Source organism: Mustelus asterias, chromosome 5, assembly GCF_964213995.1.
Source record: "Mustelus asterias chromosome 5, sMusAst1.hap1.1, whole genome shotgun sequence".
Classification (NCBI taxonomy): domain Eukaryota; kingdom Metazoa; phylum Chordata; class Chondrichthyes; order Carcharhiniformes; family Triakidae; genus Mustelus; species Mustelus asterias.
In genome coordinates this window covers 62,613,154-62,630,308 of record NC_135805.1, presented here as the reverse complement: position 1 = coordinate 62,630,308, position 17,155 = coordinate 62,613,154, and the positions used below count along the sequence as shown (strand labels likewise).

The 17,155-nt window shown below is 43.9% G+C and overlaps 1 protein-coding gene across 1 annotated transcript in view; it reads left to right on the top strand.

The window, feature by feature from the left end:
- Positions 1 to 17,155, top strand: part of LOC144493972 (uncharacterized) — a 45,514-nt gene that overhangs the window by 13,955 nt on the left and 14,404 nt on the right. Inside the window, exons 6-7 of the mRNA XM_078213548.1 lie at positions 10,465 to 10,554; positions 15,339 to 15,406. Coding sequence (XP_078069674.1) covers positions 10,465 to 10,554; positions 15,339 to 15,406 — 158 coding nt within the window. The remainder of the gene's footprint in view (positions 1 to 10,464; positions 10,555 to 15,338; positions 15,407 to 17,155) is intronic.

The following is a 17,155-nucleotide window of genomic DNA, read 5'->3' as shown; positions in this document are numbered from 1 at the left end:
AGCGGTTCAAGAAGGCAGCTCACCAGCACCTTTACAAGGTCAATTAGGGGTGGGCAATAAATGCTGGCCTAGCTAGTGACACCCATATGCCACGAACTAACTTCTCAAAATTCAAAGAGACAAGGGTACAATGGGCAAAAGAGTCTCCTTCAGTGCTGTCCAACCATGTGATTCCATATCTCTTCTTAAATTTATTAAAATAAATGGTAAAATGCATTCACTTTTAGATTTTTTCTCTTTCAGAGCATGCTTCTAGAACTTTCTTCTATCATGAAAAAGTGAGGAGATGATTCAACCCATAAAAAAATCTGTTGTAATTTACAGTTGCAGCAAAACCTCCAAAAAACCAAGTTCCAAAGTGAAGCAACAGAGGAGCAATTTTCCAAGTCACAAATACAGAGATACAAAAGCTTTCTTGATCATTTCTTATTATTGCAGATTTGCTTAGTTTTTAATCTCAAATATTTTGTAAGATTCACACCATTTGCTTGCCATTAACTCTCGCTTAGTAAAACAATCTACTTTATAAGCCTGTGTACTGATATGAGTTTTAAATTGCTTGATGTACTTCACTTACAAGAAACCTCAAAATAAAAACTGGCAAATTTAACCAGTTTTATAGTTTTTATTTTTAGTCAGCACATATCTCATTTATCATAGAAACATAGAAGATAGGAACAGGAGGAGGCCATTTGGCCTTCGAGCCTGCTCCGCCATTCATTACGATCATGGCTGATCATCCAACTCAATAGCATAATCCTGCTTTTTCTCCATAGCCTTTGATCCCATTCGCCCCAATTGCTATATCCAGCCGCCTCTTGAATACATTCAATGTTTTGGCATCAACTACTTCCTGTGGTAATGAATTCCACCACTCTTTGGGTGAAGAAATGTCTCCTCACCTCCATCCTAAATGGTCTACCCTGAATCCTCAGACTGTGACCCCTGGTTCTTGATTCCCCCACCATCAGGAATATCCTTCCTGCATCTACCCTGTCTAGTCCTGTTAGGATTTTATAAGTCTCTATGAGATCTCCCCTCATTCGTCTGAACTCCAGCAAAAACAATCCTAACCTAGTCAATCTCTCCTCATACATCAGTCCCACCATCCTCAGAACCAGCCTGGTAAACCTTTGCTGCACTCTCTCGAGAGCAAGAACATCCTTCCTCAGAAAAGGAGACCAAAACTGCACACAATTCTCTAGGTGTGGCCTCACCAAGGCCCTGTATAGTTGCAACAACACATCCCTGCTCCTGTACTCAAAACCTCTCGCAATGAAGGCCAACATGCCATTTGCCTTCTTTACCGCCTGCGGCAACTGCATGCTTACCTTCAGTGACTGGTACACAAGGACATCCAGGTCCCGCTGCACACTCCCCTCTCCCAATTTTCAGCCATTCAGTTAGTAATCTGCCTTCTTGTTTTTGCTTCCAAAGTGAATAACCTCACACTTATCCAAATTATACTGCATCTGTCACTGATTTGCCCACTCACCCGACCTATCCAGATTATTCTGAAGGATCCCTGCGTCCTCGTCACAGTTCACCCTCCCACCCAACTTGGTATCATCTGCAAACCTTGAGGTGTTACATTTTGTTCCCTCATCCAAATCATTAATATATATTGGGAATAGTTGGGGTCCCAGCATTGTTCCCCGTGGCACCCTGCTAGTTACTGTTGCAAATTTGAAAAACACCCATTAATTTCTACTCTTCGTTTTCTCTCTGCCAACCAGTTTTCTATTCATCTCAATACACTTCCCCCAATCCCATGCGCTTTAATCTTTCATGATAATCTCTTATGCGGGACTTTGTCAAACGCTTTCTGAAAGTCCAAATATGCCACATTTACTGGTTCCCCCTTGTTAACTCTACTAGCTACATCTTCAAAGAATTCCAACAGATTTTTCAAGCATGATTTCCCCTTCATAAATTCATGCTGACTCTGTCTGATCCTGCCACTGCTTTCTAAATGCTCTGCTATAATGGATTCGAGAATCTTCCCCACTACCGATGTTAAGCTTACTAGTCTGTAATTCCCTGTTTTCTCTCTACTTAAGAGACACTTCCTATTCCTGGCCTTTTGTTTTGTTCAAAATTTGAATCAAACAGAAACTCCTATACAATATTGTAGTAAGAAAGCTTTTATTTGACAATAAAATGCTCTTGAATTTGAGAGGCACTTCCAGTTTGAACAGTATTCAGTGGGGCTGGGACAGTAGCTTCCTCACCTGGATGAGGCCAAGCAATTTTTATGTTCAGTCCTGTTTTATATCAGATCAGTGAGTTTCTAACTTGAAACACACTTCCAGGAGAAAGCGTGATGATTAGGAAGGAATGAAAACCAGCAAAGCAGCAACTGGTTCATAGACCCGCAGCAATACTTTGAAGGGAAATGCATTTTATCAATATGGACAGAGATAAGCAACATTGTGCAGTAGCAGACAATATAAATTCCAGCAGGACTCCAAGGTGCAATACTAATGGAACAAATGACCAACAGGAAAGTGATGGGTGACATACCTTTATAAAATCCTACAGTGCAGAAAGAGGCCATTCGGCCCATCGAGTCTGCACTGACCACAATCCCACCCAAGTCCTATCCCCATACATTTATCCTAGCTCGTCCCACTGATACTAAGAGGCAGTTTAGCATGGCCAATCCACCTAACCCACACATCTTTGGACTGTGGGAGGAAACTGAAGCACCTGGAGGAAACGCAGACACGGGGAGAATGGGCAAACTCCACACAGTAGCCCAAGCCGGGAATCGAACCATGGTCCCTGGCGCTGTGAGGCAGCAGTGCTAACCACTGTGCCACCGTGCCGCCCATGTGGCCATGCGGTGGAGTGAATAGAATAGAAAAATGAATAGAATGATCGAATAGAAAAAAAGTACTTGGTGGATTAATAGACAATGAAAATGAAATTTATTTTAAAGATGTACTTTGAAGACATTTGCAAAAACTGACCGAATGAAGTTTGCATGAGGTTTATAAATTGCAATTGACTTCCAGATTAACTGACTTGAGTTTTGATTTTAGATCATTTAGCCCCGTCAGGAGCAGCTAGTTATTGCATTCTTGAAGCATGTAATTTTAGTTTTTTGCAAAGCCAGAAAGAATTACCAGCTGTAATTTCAAGTGGAAAGGGTAATTTAGAAATCCTGATAAAATTAGTGTGGCCTGTACACAGACTGGGGAGGGTGGGAGCAAGTGGACGCAGCCAGGCTGCTGACTTTCCTGGTCTGCATCCTCTGATGGGGCAACTTCTGTTCCACTAGAATGTGTTAAGTTCACGGGAAACCCATCCCTTCTCTGAATTCATTTGAGTTTGGGAGGAAAAGTCAGATATTGAAATTCTTTCTGGGAAGAAATGAAATCATCGCCACTACATGTGAAGGAAGGGGCTAAATAAAAGTTGTTTAGAAGGTTGCAGTCAGGAAGTGAAGTTGGTATCTTCTTCATCTCCTCACATACGCTGCTCTGAAATATTATGGAAGCAGTTAGACAAGTTTTTGTTGAGTGTAAAATTACAGTGATTACAGGACAGCGTAAATCCAAGAAACTCTCCAAGTTTAGGAATGCTCTTAAACAATGCAGCTGTATAAATGAGCCCTGAAGATTTGCAAAAGAACAAGGAAATTATTGTCCAGCCCAATAACCACACAGCATCAGGCTGAAAATAATATAGTGGAATATAGTGTTCAATTCTGGTCGCCACACTACCAGAAGGATGTGGAGGCTTTGGAAAGGGTACAGAAAAGATTTACCAGGATGTTGCCTGGTATGGAGGGCATTAGCTATGAGGAGAGGTTGGAGAAACTTGGTTTGTTTTCACTGGAGCGACGGAGTTTGAGTGGAGTCCTGATAGAAGTCTGCAAGATTATGAGAGGCATGGACAGAGTGGATAGTCAGAAGCATTTTCCCAGGGTGGAAGAGTCAATTACTAGGGGGCATAGGTTTAAGGTGCAAGGGGCAAGTTTTAAAAGAGATGTACGAGGCAGATTTTTTACACAGAGAGTAGTGGATGCCTGGAACTCGTTGCCGGGGGAGGTAGTGGAAGCGGATACGGTAGTGACTTTTAAGGGGCGTCTTGACAAGTACATGAATGAGATGGGAATAGAGGGATATGGTCCCCGGAAGTGTACAGGGTTTTAGTTAAGTCGGGCAGCACGGTCGGTGCAGGCTTGGAGGGCCGAAGGGCCTGTTCCTGTGCTGTAATTTTCTTTGTTCTTTTCTTTGTTCTTTGAAATTAAAACTTCAGCAATAACTTAGATGTAAGTGTGTTAAATGTAATAGGACTGTTGAGGAAGTGGAGGCTGGGAAGCTGTTTGTCAATTCTCTTATTGCCCAGAGGGTGTCACTGTACACATGCTGTAGAAAAACACACAAAAAAGCAGGAAGGCAGGAGTCACAAAGGAGGAGGCCATTTGACCCATCAAGTCCACAATGTCTCTCTATGGAGGAATCTGGACAGTCCCATTCCCCTGCTCTATCCACACAACCCTGCAAGTTTACTTCCCTCAAGTGCCAATCCAGAGAAAGAAAGGAAGGTGATAAGGGAATCGCAAATAAGTTCTATTGAAATCCTGACCCTCAGTTTGAAATTAAAGCTGTAACTTTGGAATAGTCAGTATTTCATTGCTTAATCTACTTTTTTTCCTGAATTGGAAAGGAATTATGGCTTTATTAGTCTGGAAATTTCTGCTGTCAACACAGACTGGGAAATCTCTCAGCTCCTCCTGCTGGCTATCACTTTTGCTAGATTTGCAATGGAACCCATTTTTGCACGTAATGGGGTGGAGCTGCTCCGAGGAATTCCCTGGTCAGTCTCTGTACAGGAACCTCAGAATAGAATCCTAGCATTGTTACCGAGAACTCACCATGTAAACAATGGGTCATTTCTTCTAGTTTTCATTTCTGTGAAGTTGTGGTGCTGACAGCAAGAGATTAGGCAAGAGTCCAGTAACTGTTTTTAGACCAATGATTTGTGCAGGTATGTTCGAGAGGAATGAAGCACGGATAGCAAAGGAATAGAGTCAGCAAGAACATATAGCTTAAGTTGAGCAACTGAGTTAGAAAGATAGACAGGTGGAAAGGTCAGAGTAAGGGGCAATGCAAGATCACGGGAAGCAATACAAACGTATGTACGAACATATAAATTAGGAACAGGAGTAAGCCACTCGGCCCCTCGAGCCTGCCCCGCCATTCAAAAAAGACCACTGCCGCTGTTTAAAAAAGGAAGGAGACAAAAGGCGGGTAACTATAGGCCGGTCAGCTTAACGTCTGTAGTAGGGAAAATGCTGGAATCCATTATTAAAGAGGAGATAGCAGGGCATCTGGATAGAAATGGTTCGATCAATCAGACGCAGCATGGATTCATGAGGGGAAAGTCGTGCTTGACGAACATGTTGGATTTTTATGAAGATGTGACTAGGGCGGTTGATGGAGGAGAACCGGTGGATGCGGTGTTTTTGGATTTCCAAAAGGCGTTTGATAAGGTGCCCCATAAAAGGCTGCTGAAGAAGATTAGGGCACACGGAGTTGGGGGTAGTGTGTTAAAGTGGATTGGGGACTGGCTATCCGATAGGAAGCAAAGAGTCGGAATAAATGGGTGTTTTTCCGGTTGGAGGAAGGTAACTAGTGGCGTGCCGCAGGGATCGGTACTCGGGCCGCAACTGTTTACCATTTATATAGATGATCTGGAGGAGGGGACGGAGTTAGGGTAACGAAGTTTGCAGACGACACAAAGATAAGTGGAAAAGTGAATCGTGTGGAGGACGGAGAAGATCTGCAGAGAGATTTGGACAGGCTGAGTGAGTGGGCGAGGATATGGCAAATGGAGTATAACGTTGAGAAATGCGAGGTTATACACTTTGGAGGAAATAATAACAAATGGGATTACTATCTCAATGGAAACAAATTAAAACATGCTACCGTGCAAAGGGACCTGGGGGTCCTTGTGCATGAGACGCAAAAGCCCAGTCTGCAGGTACAACAGGTGATCAAGAAGGCAAATGGGATGTTGGCCTATATTGCGAGGGGGATAGAATATAAAAGCAGGGATGTCTTGATGTACCTGTACAGGGCATTGGTGAGGCCGCAGCTGGAATACTGTGTGCAGTATTGGTCCCCTTATATGAGGAAGGATATATTGGCATTGGAGGGAGTGCAGAGAAGGTTCACCAGGTTGATACCGGAGATGAGGGGTTTGGATTATGAGGAGAGGCTGAGGAGATTGGGTTTGTACTCGTTGGAGTTTAGAAGGATGAGGGGGGATCTTATGGAGACTTATAAGATAATGCGGGGGCTGGATAGGGTGGAGGCGGAGAGATTCTTTCCACTTAGTAAGGAAGTTAAAACTAGAGGACACAGCCTCAAAATAAAGAGGGGTCGGTTTAAGACAGAGTTGAGGAGGAACTTCTTCTCCCAGAGGGTGGTGAATCTCTGGAATTCTCTGCCCACTGAGGTGGTGGAGGCTAACCTTGCTGAATATGTTTAAAGCGCGGATGGATGGATTCCTGATCGGTAAGGGAATTAAGGGTTATGGGGATCAGGCGGGTAAGTGGTACTGATCCACGTCAGATCAGCCATGATCTTACTGGATGGCGGGGCGGGCTCGAGGGGCTAGATGGCCTGCTCCTGCTCCTATTTCTTATGTTCTTATGTTCAATAAGATCATGGCTGATCTGATTTTGACCGTAACTTCATACTCCTGCTTACCCCAGTAACCATTCACCCCCTAAGTTCACTCCCATACTTATCAGGAGTCTATCTACTTCTGCCTTTAAGATATTCAAGAACTCTGTCCCAATCACCTTTTGAGGAAGAGAATTCCAAAGTCTCACAGTCCTCTAAGGAATCATCATCATCTCTGTCCTAAATATGTGACCACTGATGTTTAAAAAGAGACCCTGAGTTCTAGATTCTTCCACAAGAGGAATCATAATTTCCGCATCCACCCTGTCAGAGCACCTCAGGATCTTCTATGTTTCAATCAAGTTGCCTTTTGCTTTTCTAAACTCCAGCGAATACAAGCTTAGCCTATCGAGCCTTTTTTTCATGAGACAACTCACCCATTCCAGGTATTAATCTAGTAAACCTTCTCTGAACCGCTTCCAATGCATTCACATATTTCCTTAAATAAGGTGACCAATACTGTTCACTGTATTTCAAATGTGGTCTCACTGATGCCTGGTATAACTGAGTATAACCTTCCTACTCTTGAACTCAATTCCCCTCACAATAAATAATAACATTCTATTTGCTGTACCTGCATACTAACCCTTTGTGATTCATGCACTCGGACACTCAGACCCCTCTGCATCTCAGAGTTCTGCAATCTCTCACCATTTTAATAATGTGCCTTTTTTATTCTTCTTGCCAAAATAAAATACGGAACATTTTCTCATATTATACCCTATTTGCCAGGTCATTGCCCACTCACAACCTCTCTATTCCTTTTGTAGCCTCCTTATGTCCTCTTCAGAACTCACTTACCTAACTCTAGTTGTACTATCAGCAAGTTTAGCAACCATGCCATCAGTCCCTTTACCCAAATCAATTATATCAATTGCAAAGTTGAGGCCCTAGCACTGATCCTGTGGCACACCACTTACCACATCCTGCCAACCAGAAATTATCCATTTATGCCTATTCTAATTTTTCTGTTAGTTAGCCAATCTTCTAGACATACCAATATATTACCCCCTGCACCATCAGCTTTTATTTTCCACAATAACTTTTGAGGCACCTTACCAAATGCCTTCAGAAAATCTAAGTAGATCCATTAGTTCTCCTTTTTCTACAGTACCTATTACTTTTTCAAAGAACTCCAATAAATTGGTTAAACACACTTTCCCTTTCACAAAACCATGTTGACTCTGCCTGGTTACCTTGAATTTATCTAAGTGCCCTGCTATAATGGGCCAGACTTTCCAGCACTTCCCACTGGTGAGATCTTCCTGTCCTAACAAATGCGACCCCTTGAGTCACGCAAATCGCTGTGGACATCGGCAGGACCGGAAGATCCCGTCAGTAGCCAATGACGGCCACCTCCACCACCGGAAAGTCACCGGAATGGCACACCGCCTCACGGCGGGAGGCAGCATGCCATTCACCAGCAGCAGGATCTTCTGGTCCCTCCGCTGTCAATAGGATTTCCCATTGACTACACCCCACACTGCTGGGAAACCCACAGCAGGGTTGCACCCTCAGCATGAACAGCTGGAAAGTTCCAGCCTGTGTCTTTCTCATGAGGGTTACCAATCTCCATATTTGAAGAAATCAATTTGGAATCCGCTCCAAACAGTGCTCCAATTTGGACGGTGTCAACAAAGATCCACTTCCAGGGTTTCAAAGAACAAAGAACAATACAGGACAGGAACAGGCCCTTCGGCCCTCCAAGCCCACGCCGCTCCCTGGTCCAAACTAGACCATTCTTTTGTATCCCTCCATTCGCACTCCGTTCATATGGCTGTCTAGATAAGTCTTAAACGTTCCCAGTGTGTCCGCCTCCACCACCTTGCCTGGCAGCGCATTCCAGGCCCCCACCACCCTCTGTGTAAAATATGTCCGTCTGATATCTGTGTTAAACCTCCCCCCCTTCACCTTGAACCTATGACCCCTCGTGAACGTCACCACCGACCTGGGGAAAAGCTTCCCACCGTTCACCCTATCTATGCCTTTCATAATTTTATACACCTCTATTAAGTCTCCCCTCATCCTCCGTCTTTCCAGTGAGAACAACCCCAGTTTACCCAATCTCTCCTCATAACTAAGCCCCTCCATACCAGGCAACATCCTGGTAAACCTCCTCTGTACTCTCTCCAAAGCCTCCACGTCCTTCTGGTAGTGTGGCGACCAGAACTGGACGCAGTATTCCAGATGCGGCCGAACCAACGTTCTATACATCTGCAACATCAGACCTCAACTTTTATACTCTATGCCCCGTCCTATAAAGGCAAGCATGCCATATGCCTTCTTCACCACCTTCTCCACCTGTGACGTCACTTTCAAGGATCTGTGGACTTGCACACCCAGGTCCCTCTGCGTATCTACACCCTTTATGGTTCTGCCATTTATCATATAGCTCCTCCCTACATTATTTCTACCAAAATGCATCACTTCGCATTTATCAGGATTGAACTCCATCTGCCATTTCTTTGCCCAAATTTCCAGCCTATCTGTATCCTTCTGTAGCTTCTGACAATGCTCCTCACTATCTGCAAGTCCTGCCAATTTTGTGTCGTCCGCAAACTTACTGATCACCCCAGTTACACCTTCTTCCAGATCATTTATATAAATCACAAACAGCAGAGGTCCCAATACAGAGCCCTGCGGAACACCACTAGTCACAGGCCTCCAGCCGGAAAAAGACCCTTCCACTACCACCCTCTGTCTTCTGTGACCAAGCCAGTTCTCCACCCATCTAGCCACCCCTCCCCTTTATCCCATGAGATCCAATCTTTTTCACCAGCCTACCATGAGGGACTTTGTCAAACGCTTTACTAAAGTCCATATAGAAGACATCCACGGCCCTTCCCTCGTCAACCATTTTGGTCACTTTTTTGGTCACAATCTCGTCTTCTGAGATTTCTTTCCCCAAGATTCCGTGTATGCTCAAACTTCATCTTTCTAGCACAATTTCAGATTCTCAGCCAGCAAGCAGAGCACGACTGCTCCAAAAAACCTAGCAAGGAGTCAGTCTTTGCTGGCCTCCTTGGATCTTCAGGACTTCTCTTAAGCTGACTTTGCTTTAAGTTTGTTCTCCGCATCCCTTTCTTTAACTCAGAGTCTATTGCTATGCTCCTTTCTTTCGACTTGACTTCTGGGACCTTTTTCTGATCCCTGTCTTTCTTACTGCTGGAGACTTCTAGGACATTTTCCTGTCCCACTTTCTGTGTTCTCCTCCCTGGGATATCTTCCTCCAACGGGGCTCTGGTTGTGGGTCACCTGACCTGCAGTTTCATGCTATTTCACTTCTTTACTTCTCTTTCTTCTCCACAAGTGCACAGGACCAGTTCCCAGGCTAAAGATGTGAAAATGGATGAACAGTGCACGTAAGTCCATTTCTTGGTTGGCACAGAAGGCCCTAACCTCCGACTGCCAACTTAGATAAGTATTTTGAAGTTGATAACATTGTGTTGCCTCTTAACCTTTGTTCCAAGAAGCACTATAACTTTTGCCACTTTTGTTTAACTAAACTTTAATCATGTCTTCTTAGGCTCAGGTTCTAGTTTGTTTTGATTACGTTCAGTGCAGTGCCTGGGAACATTTTACCATGTTAAAGACACCTTATATAAATGCAAGCTTTGTGATACTGTAGCCAATGCTATGTGGCTGGCCGTCCTCCCCACTCTTCTGATATACACACTTGCGCCACAAAGCAATTTATGTTGTGGCAAGGACCATTTAATATTCGCGAAAGTATAACATGAACATGTATGCACCAGGTGGCTAGTGGTCTTTACAGGAGAGTGAGAAGAGCCAGAATTATTTTTCAATGGAGAAAAAAAGAGAAACAAGGGACGATGACTTGGAGAAACCCTGGGTAATTCTCAGCAGGAATGTCGGAAAAGACCCAAGATGTTTCTCCTGTAGTGCAAGAGGAATTCCAGGCCGGTCCTCTGAGCAAAATGCTTTTTAAGGGCAGACATGGTTAGTAAGTTCATCAAAACTGTCAGTGGTTCATTTTGGACTTGAACTTTCCCTTGGATTCATTTGATTTACACAAAACTAATGCTGCCAGAATGAAATGAAGCTTTCACTGATTTCTGGTAAATTTGGCCAGATTATTATTCTTGGCAAATGCTGATGCTTTTTACAGTGGTGAGTCCCACTGTAATTAATGAATCCTATGATGTGCCCCCCATCCAACTCCTTCAAGTCATTACCATTAGAATATCAGGACCACTTATCATTTTTAATATGTAATAAAGATAGTTAGGGGAATGGAAAAAAAAATCTTGAATGTTACTTTCAATGAAATTGAAAGTTTATGACAAGGGGACATAAATTTAGGACCAAAATCAGAAAGTTCTTCATAAAAAAATGATCAAAACATGAGTTCCCAGTTAAGGTAGAGGAATCAAACTGCAACCCATTTAGAGACAAATAAATAATGCATGGGGGAATCTAGGGTCTCTGGATAGATTAATGCAAATGGACAGAAGGCCCTTCTTCATCTAAGATGACCTTGTGTATCATGTCTACCAAATTCTCCCCTTCTTGGCAACAATCCATTTGGAATTTTCCATGCAGAATGTTGCCTGTCCTAACACTCGGAAATAAAACTGTTCAGAGGTGACAATTTTTCATGTTTTGTCTGCTCAGTTCTGTAATTTGGCTGGGTGCCTTTCTACGAGTGCAGTAATGGACTAAAACTTTCTGTATTGTTGTTTACCAGATAGTTGGGGATTTTCACTTCTAATGCAGAACTTTCTCTACCCCTTAAAAATGTGGGAAAATTATGTTTGGAAATCACGAGGGCAGAAAGTCCCAGCTGATTGTTGATAAGTTAACAGCTAATATAACAGTGTCCGTAAATAACAAGAAATCTCAGTTTCACTCACATCCAATTAAATCAACTACAACGAGGCACCAGCTTCAAGCACCCGAGACATTAAAAGAGTAAATCAGTCTCACTGAGCTTCATATTGAAAGTCTCTGCTCAATCATGTATGTTTATGTGCATGTGTGTTAGCTGCATGGGACATGCCACACAGGATACACCTGCCTCTAGGCTGTTAACCAAACCATAAAAATCTGCTGAATTTAGTATAGAATGGAAACTACAACTCCCGTGATACATTGTTATTTTCAGAGTTGAAGCAGGAAATCTTGACTCTGCTGTAGCGTAAAGCGAATTAGCAGCTCATTTTACATTTCTGCAGATTTTTTAATTTCATTCACATCACAGAAGCAGAAAACAGTTTGCACCAGTTTTCTTAGTTCCATTACAAAGTATACAAGACCACTTCGTGTCAGAATTTCAGTTTTACTGTTCTTTCCTCCTGGGGAGGAGTATGGAGTTCTCCTAACATCCCGATCAACAATTATCCCTCCATCCATTGCAGCAAGAAAGATGAACTGTTTCTGTATTTCATTACTGATGGCATGCGCTTGTTGTCATTTGCCTATATTCAAGCAAAGTGCTGCCAATCTGGAAGTGTGAAATAGAAATTGCTGAAGACATTCAGCAGGTTAGGCAGCATCAATGGCAAAAACAACAAACATGGTTAACATCGCAAGTCTATGATTCCACCCCTCTCTCCCCCGCCTTTGTCTGAACTGGGAAGTGTTACAGATTAACAGCAATGTCTTGCATTTACACAGCATCTTGTACATTGTATAACATTGCAAGGTGCTGAGATTAGAAGGAGGAGAAGAGAATGACGTGGGAAGAAAAACACAGTGATCTGTGATTAGGTGGAGTCGAGGGCAGGAGATTATTTAAGAAAAATCATTTTTAGTAGTTAACGAAAAGTGCAAGTTTCAAAAGGCACTCGGTATTCAAAAAGATTAACCGGCTCAATTTCATTTCAGTCATGTGTGCCAGTGGTAAAACAATTGCTTTTTATTTTTAGTTGCAGTTCACTCCTGTTGTGACTGGTTTATAAGACCATAAGACATCGGAGTAGAATTAGGCCACTCGGCCCATCGAGTCTGCTCTACCATTCAACCATGGCTGATATTTTTCTCATCCCCATTCTCCTGCCTTTTCCCCATAATCCCTGATCCCCTTATTAATCAAGAACCTATCGATCTCTGTATCAAAGACACTCAATGACCTGGCCTCCCACAACTCTCTGCGGCAAAGAGTTCCACAGATTCACCACTCTCTGGCTGAAGAAATTCCTCCTCATCTCTGTTTTAAAGGATCGTCCCTGTAATCTGAGGTTGTGCCCTCTAATTCTAGTTTTTCTTACTAGTGGAAACATCCTCTCCACGTCTCCTCTATCCAGGCCTCGCATTATCCTGTACATTTCAATAAGATCCCCCTTCATCTTTCTAAACTCCAACGAGTATAGACCCAGAGTCCTCAACCGTTCCTCATACAACAAGCTCTTCATTCCAGGGGATCATTCTTGTGAACCTCCTCTGGATCCTTTCCAAGGTCAGCACATCCTTCCTTAGATACCGGGCCCAAAACTGCTCACAATACTCCAAACGGGGTCTGACCAGAGCCTTATACAGCCTTAGAAGTACATCCCTGCTCTTGTATTCTTATGTTGAACATTCTCCCTTTTTCTGAATCAGGAGTGAAATTGGTTAGATAAAGGAAGACAATATTTAAAGAGATATGGAATGTGATCCTTCAGGCCCATTCATCACGGGCGCAAATCCTGTTCTGGCCACTAAATCTCACAAGAAGGCCATAATGGAAATTGCGGCGACAAGGTCTTGGTTTGAGATCTTACCTGCCAGTGTCGTAATGAGGTTCACACCCAGAAGGAATGTGAACCTGATTTTAACGTCATTATACGGCTTAACGCTGTTCTTCCAGGAGTGTTGAATGCCCCCCCAGCCAGCGAGATGTCACGTATGCTGGGGGGACCAAAAATGGAAACCAGCCATGATGACCACGCCAGGGGCCATGGAAGTCAGTATAGTCCCTGGGTGGTGAGGGATATGGTAGGTTGGCACTGCCCAGTCACTGCCAGGTTGGCACTGTCAGAGGTGGGCCCTCTGTGCAGCCCCTTCAGAGGGGTGGGGAAGGGTTCTCTTATGTTTGTGGATGGGGGCTATGGATGGTGTGCCTCCATTGGGCGTGGGGGAGGTGGATATTGTGGGGGGAGGTGTTGTACCACTTTGCCGATAGTGCAGGGGTCGGGTCACTCTGATGCTTGCCATGTAGTGGGTGGTGGGGGAGATGGGTGTGTGTCCTGATCTTTCAGTGGTGATCGGGGGTTGCCTCTCCGCGTGCGAGGGCTGGGGGATGTCCCCCATGTCCGCAGGGGTCCCAATGTTCATGGGGGGGTCCTTTAAATTTAAGATTAGGGTGTCCTCGATCTCTGAATCTGGCTTTGCCAGCTAGCTGTGTGATCCTTGCCAGCACTTTGAGATTGCACAGCGTGCTGTTTGATCAGGTGAGAAAAGGCATCTGCGAATAAAGTGAGTTTCGCACAGCTTTCCCCACCTGATCCAGCACTCTGTGAAATTTTGGGGAAATTCCGCCCAAGATATATTCAGACACACTAGAGGTGTAAAATGATTAAAGTGGAGCACTGGTGGGCATGAGGAACCTAGCAAAGTGGAAATGGCTGCAAGGGACCAGGAGAAAAATGCTGGTGACACTATTTGGTCCTTCAAACCCACTGGTGGGGGTGTGCTGGATTTTGCACACCCCCACCAGTTGGTTTGAAGGAAGGAAGCTTATAAAATTCAATGGACAGTCTGCCCACCCACTACTGCCTCGCCTTCACCTTTCTGAAACATTACAGGAAGAGGCATAGGGTGGGCATTCAAAAGTTTAATTATTAGTCACAAGTAAGGCTTACATTAACACTGCAATGAAGTTACTGTGAAATTCCCCTAGTCACCACACTCCTGCGCCTGTTTGGGTCAGTGCACCTAATCAGCATGTTTTTCAGAATGTGGGAGGAAACTGGAGCACTCGGGGGAAACCCATGCAGACACGGGGAGAATGTGCAAACTCCACACAGAGAGTGACCCAAGCCGGGAATCAAACCTGGGTCCCTGGCGCTGTGAAGCAGCAGTGCTACCCACTGTGCGACCGTGCCGCCCCATACATTCTGCCCATCCACGGGCCTACTGAGGCCCTTAAGTGGTCATTCAATGCTGAGCGATATGTTGGCTTTAGAGTTTGTTTGACTCCATTCTTACTCAGAAATATTTCCACACCCCTGACAGCCCGTACATTGAAAACCAAATTCTCAATACCTCATAAAGACAAAATACTGTGTATGTTTGAGGGGGTGGGGAGGTAGCTGGAGGGCCTCATACTCAAGGGAGCCTCAAATTTAGACATTTGTTAATTTATTTTGGCATTTGTTAAGTTTCACAATTTGTTTTTATGCACGAGGAAATAATATAGGCAAAGCAAATCAATAATGTAGTTCCATATTGTACATCAGGCAGTGTCTGTGCAGCTTATCATACTGGCACATGAAGCAGGGTGTAAGTACATGCATACATTAAGGCAGCAGAGTTAACACATGGTTGAAGTTGTCGTCCAATTTGTTCACAGTAACTCTTTTTAATGGATACTTTTTTTAAATCCTAAGAATGAAAACACTTTTCTCTGGATTGCAAGCCAAAGGAATTGGTGCCCTATTTTGTTTTCATAAATCTTCATTTTTTAATTATGGCTAGGGGCCTCAAAAGCTAGAAGTGGCCCAGGCCCCTCTGGACCTCCGAGATGACCTCCAACTGTCAGGATGGTAAGTGACTTGAAGGGGGTTTTCAGGTGGTGGCATTCCCATGTGTCTGCTGTTCGTGCCCTTCTAGAGAGTAGTGGTCGTGGGTTTGGAAGGTGCTGCATAAGGAGCAGTTAATCTTGTAGATGGTACACAGTGCTGCCACTGTTTGTTGGTGGGATTGTTTGTGGAAGAGATATCAACCAAGCGGATTGCTTTGTCCTGGATGGTGTTAAGCTTTTTGTTGGAACTGCACTCACCCAGGCAAATGGATAGAATTCCATCACAGTTCTGACTTGTGCCTTGTAGATGGGGGGCAGGCTTTGGGGATTCAGAATGCAAGTTACTCACCACAGGATTCCTAGCCTCTGACTTGCTCTTGTAGCCGTATTTATATGGCTAGTCCATTTCAGTTTCTGTTCAATTGTTACGCACAGGATGTTGATAGTGGAGAATTCAGCGATGATAATGTCATTGAATGTCAAGGGGCAATGGTTAGATCCTCTCTTGTTGGACATGGTCATTGCACTTATGGGGTGCAGTATTTCTTGCCACTTGTCAACCAAGTCCGGACATTGTCCAGATCTTGCTGCATTTGGACATGAACTGCTTCAGTATCCAAGGAGTCATAAATGGTGCAGAACTTTGTGCAATGATCAGCAAACATCTGCACTTCTGACCTAATGATGGAGGTAAGGTCATTGATGAAGATGGTTGAGCCTAGGACACTACCCTGAGGAACTCCTGCAGTGATATCCTGACACTTGTTTTATTGGGCATAGACCGAGTGACTGGAATTTTCTGGCTGTTTGGGCCAGCGGGATCTTCTGGTCCCGCCGATGGTACACAGGTTTCCCAGCGGCAAAGGGTGTATCCAACAGGTAACCCTGTTGATAATGGCGGGACCAGAGATCCCACTGCCAGTGATGATGGCTGTCTCTATGGCAGGCTGTGTAGAAACTCCTGCCCAACATTTATCTACTTGTTGCAGATATCCAGCAAAACAAAGTAATCTTTCCCTTCCATTTGAAATGTCCCCTTTCCAGTAGTTTTCTGTGTTTGACAATGTCCTTTCTAATCTATTCAGTTCTTTACTCACTGTTTCTAACTGTGCGCAAGGCAATGGCTTAGCCTTGCAAAATGTCGACTATATATTGTCCTTTATCCTGACTTTGACCAGGTGATGTCTAATTTTATTCTTTGGTCCTCCTTCCTCAATGACCACTTTGTGCTCTCTTAGCACTTCTTCGATATCAGACATACCCTTACTGATCCCTTCTGTAAATAACTCGGCCCAGTTTTACTTTATCTTCTAAAGACAATGCCTTCCCATCAGGGAACTTGGATCCTTCCTCCTGTTATCAAGTGCAAGTAATCAAAAGTATCATAAAATTCCAACCTAACATTAACTTGACCTAACACTGAAAGACTGTTATTGAAATAACTAGACAGTTTCACATCAATTTTGCAGAATGGAATGTGTATTCTTCTTCCAAAGATAGCAGACACACCCCAAAACTGTATCCAGAGGAAAAGTATTCTTTATATTCATTTATGCAATTAGGATGTCATTGGCTGGACCAGCATTTAATGTCCATCTCTAGTGGCCTTTGAGAAGGTAGTGATGAATTGCCTTCTTGAATTGCTGCAGTCCCTGTGGTGTAGGTACACCCACAGTGCTGTTAGGGAGAGAGTTCCAGGATTTTGACCCAGCGACAGTGAAGGAATGGCGATAGATTTCCAAGCCAAGTGAGTGACTTGGAGGGGAATTTA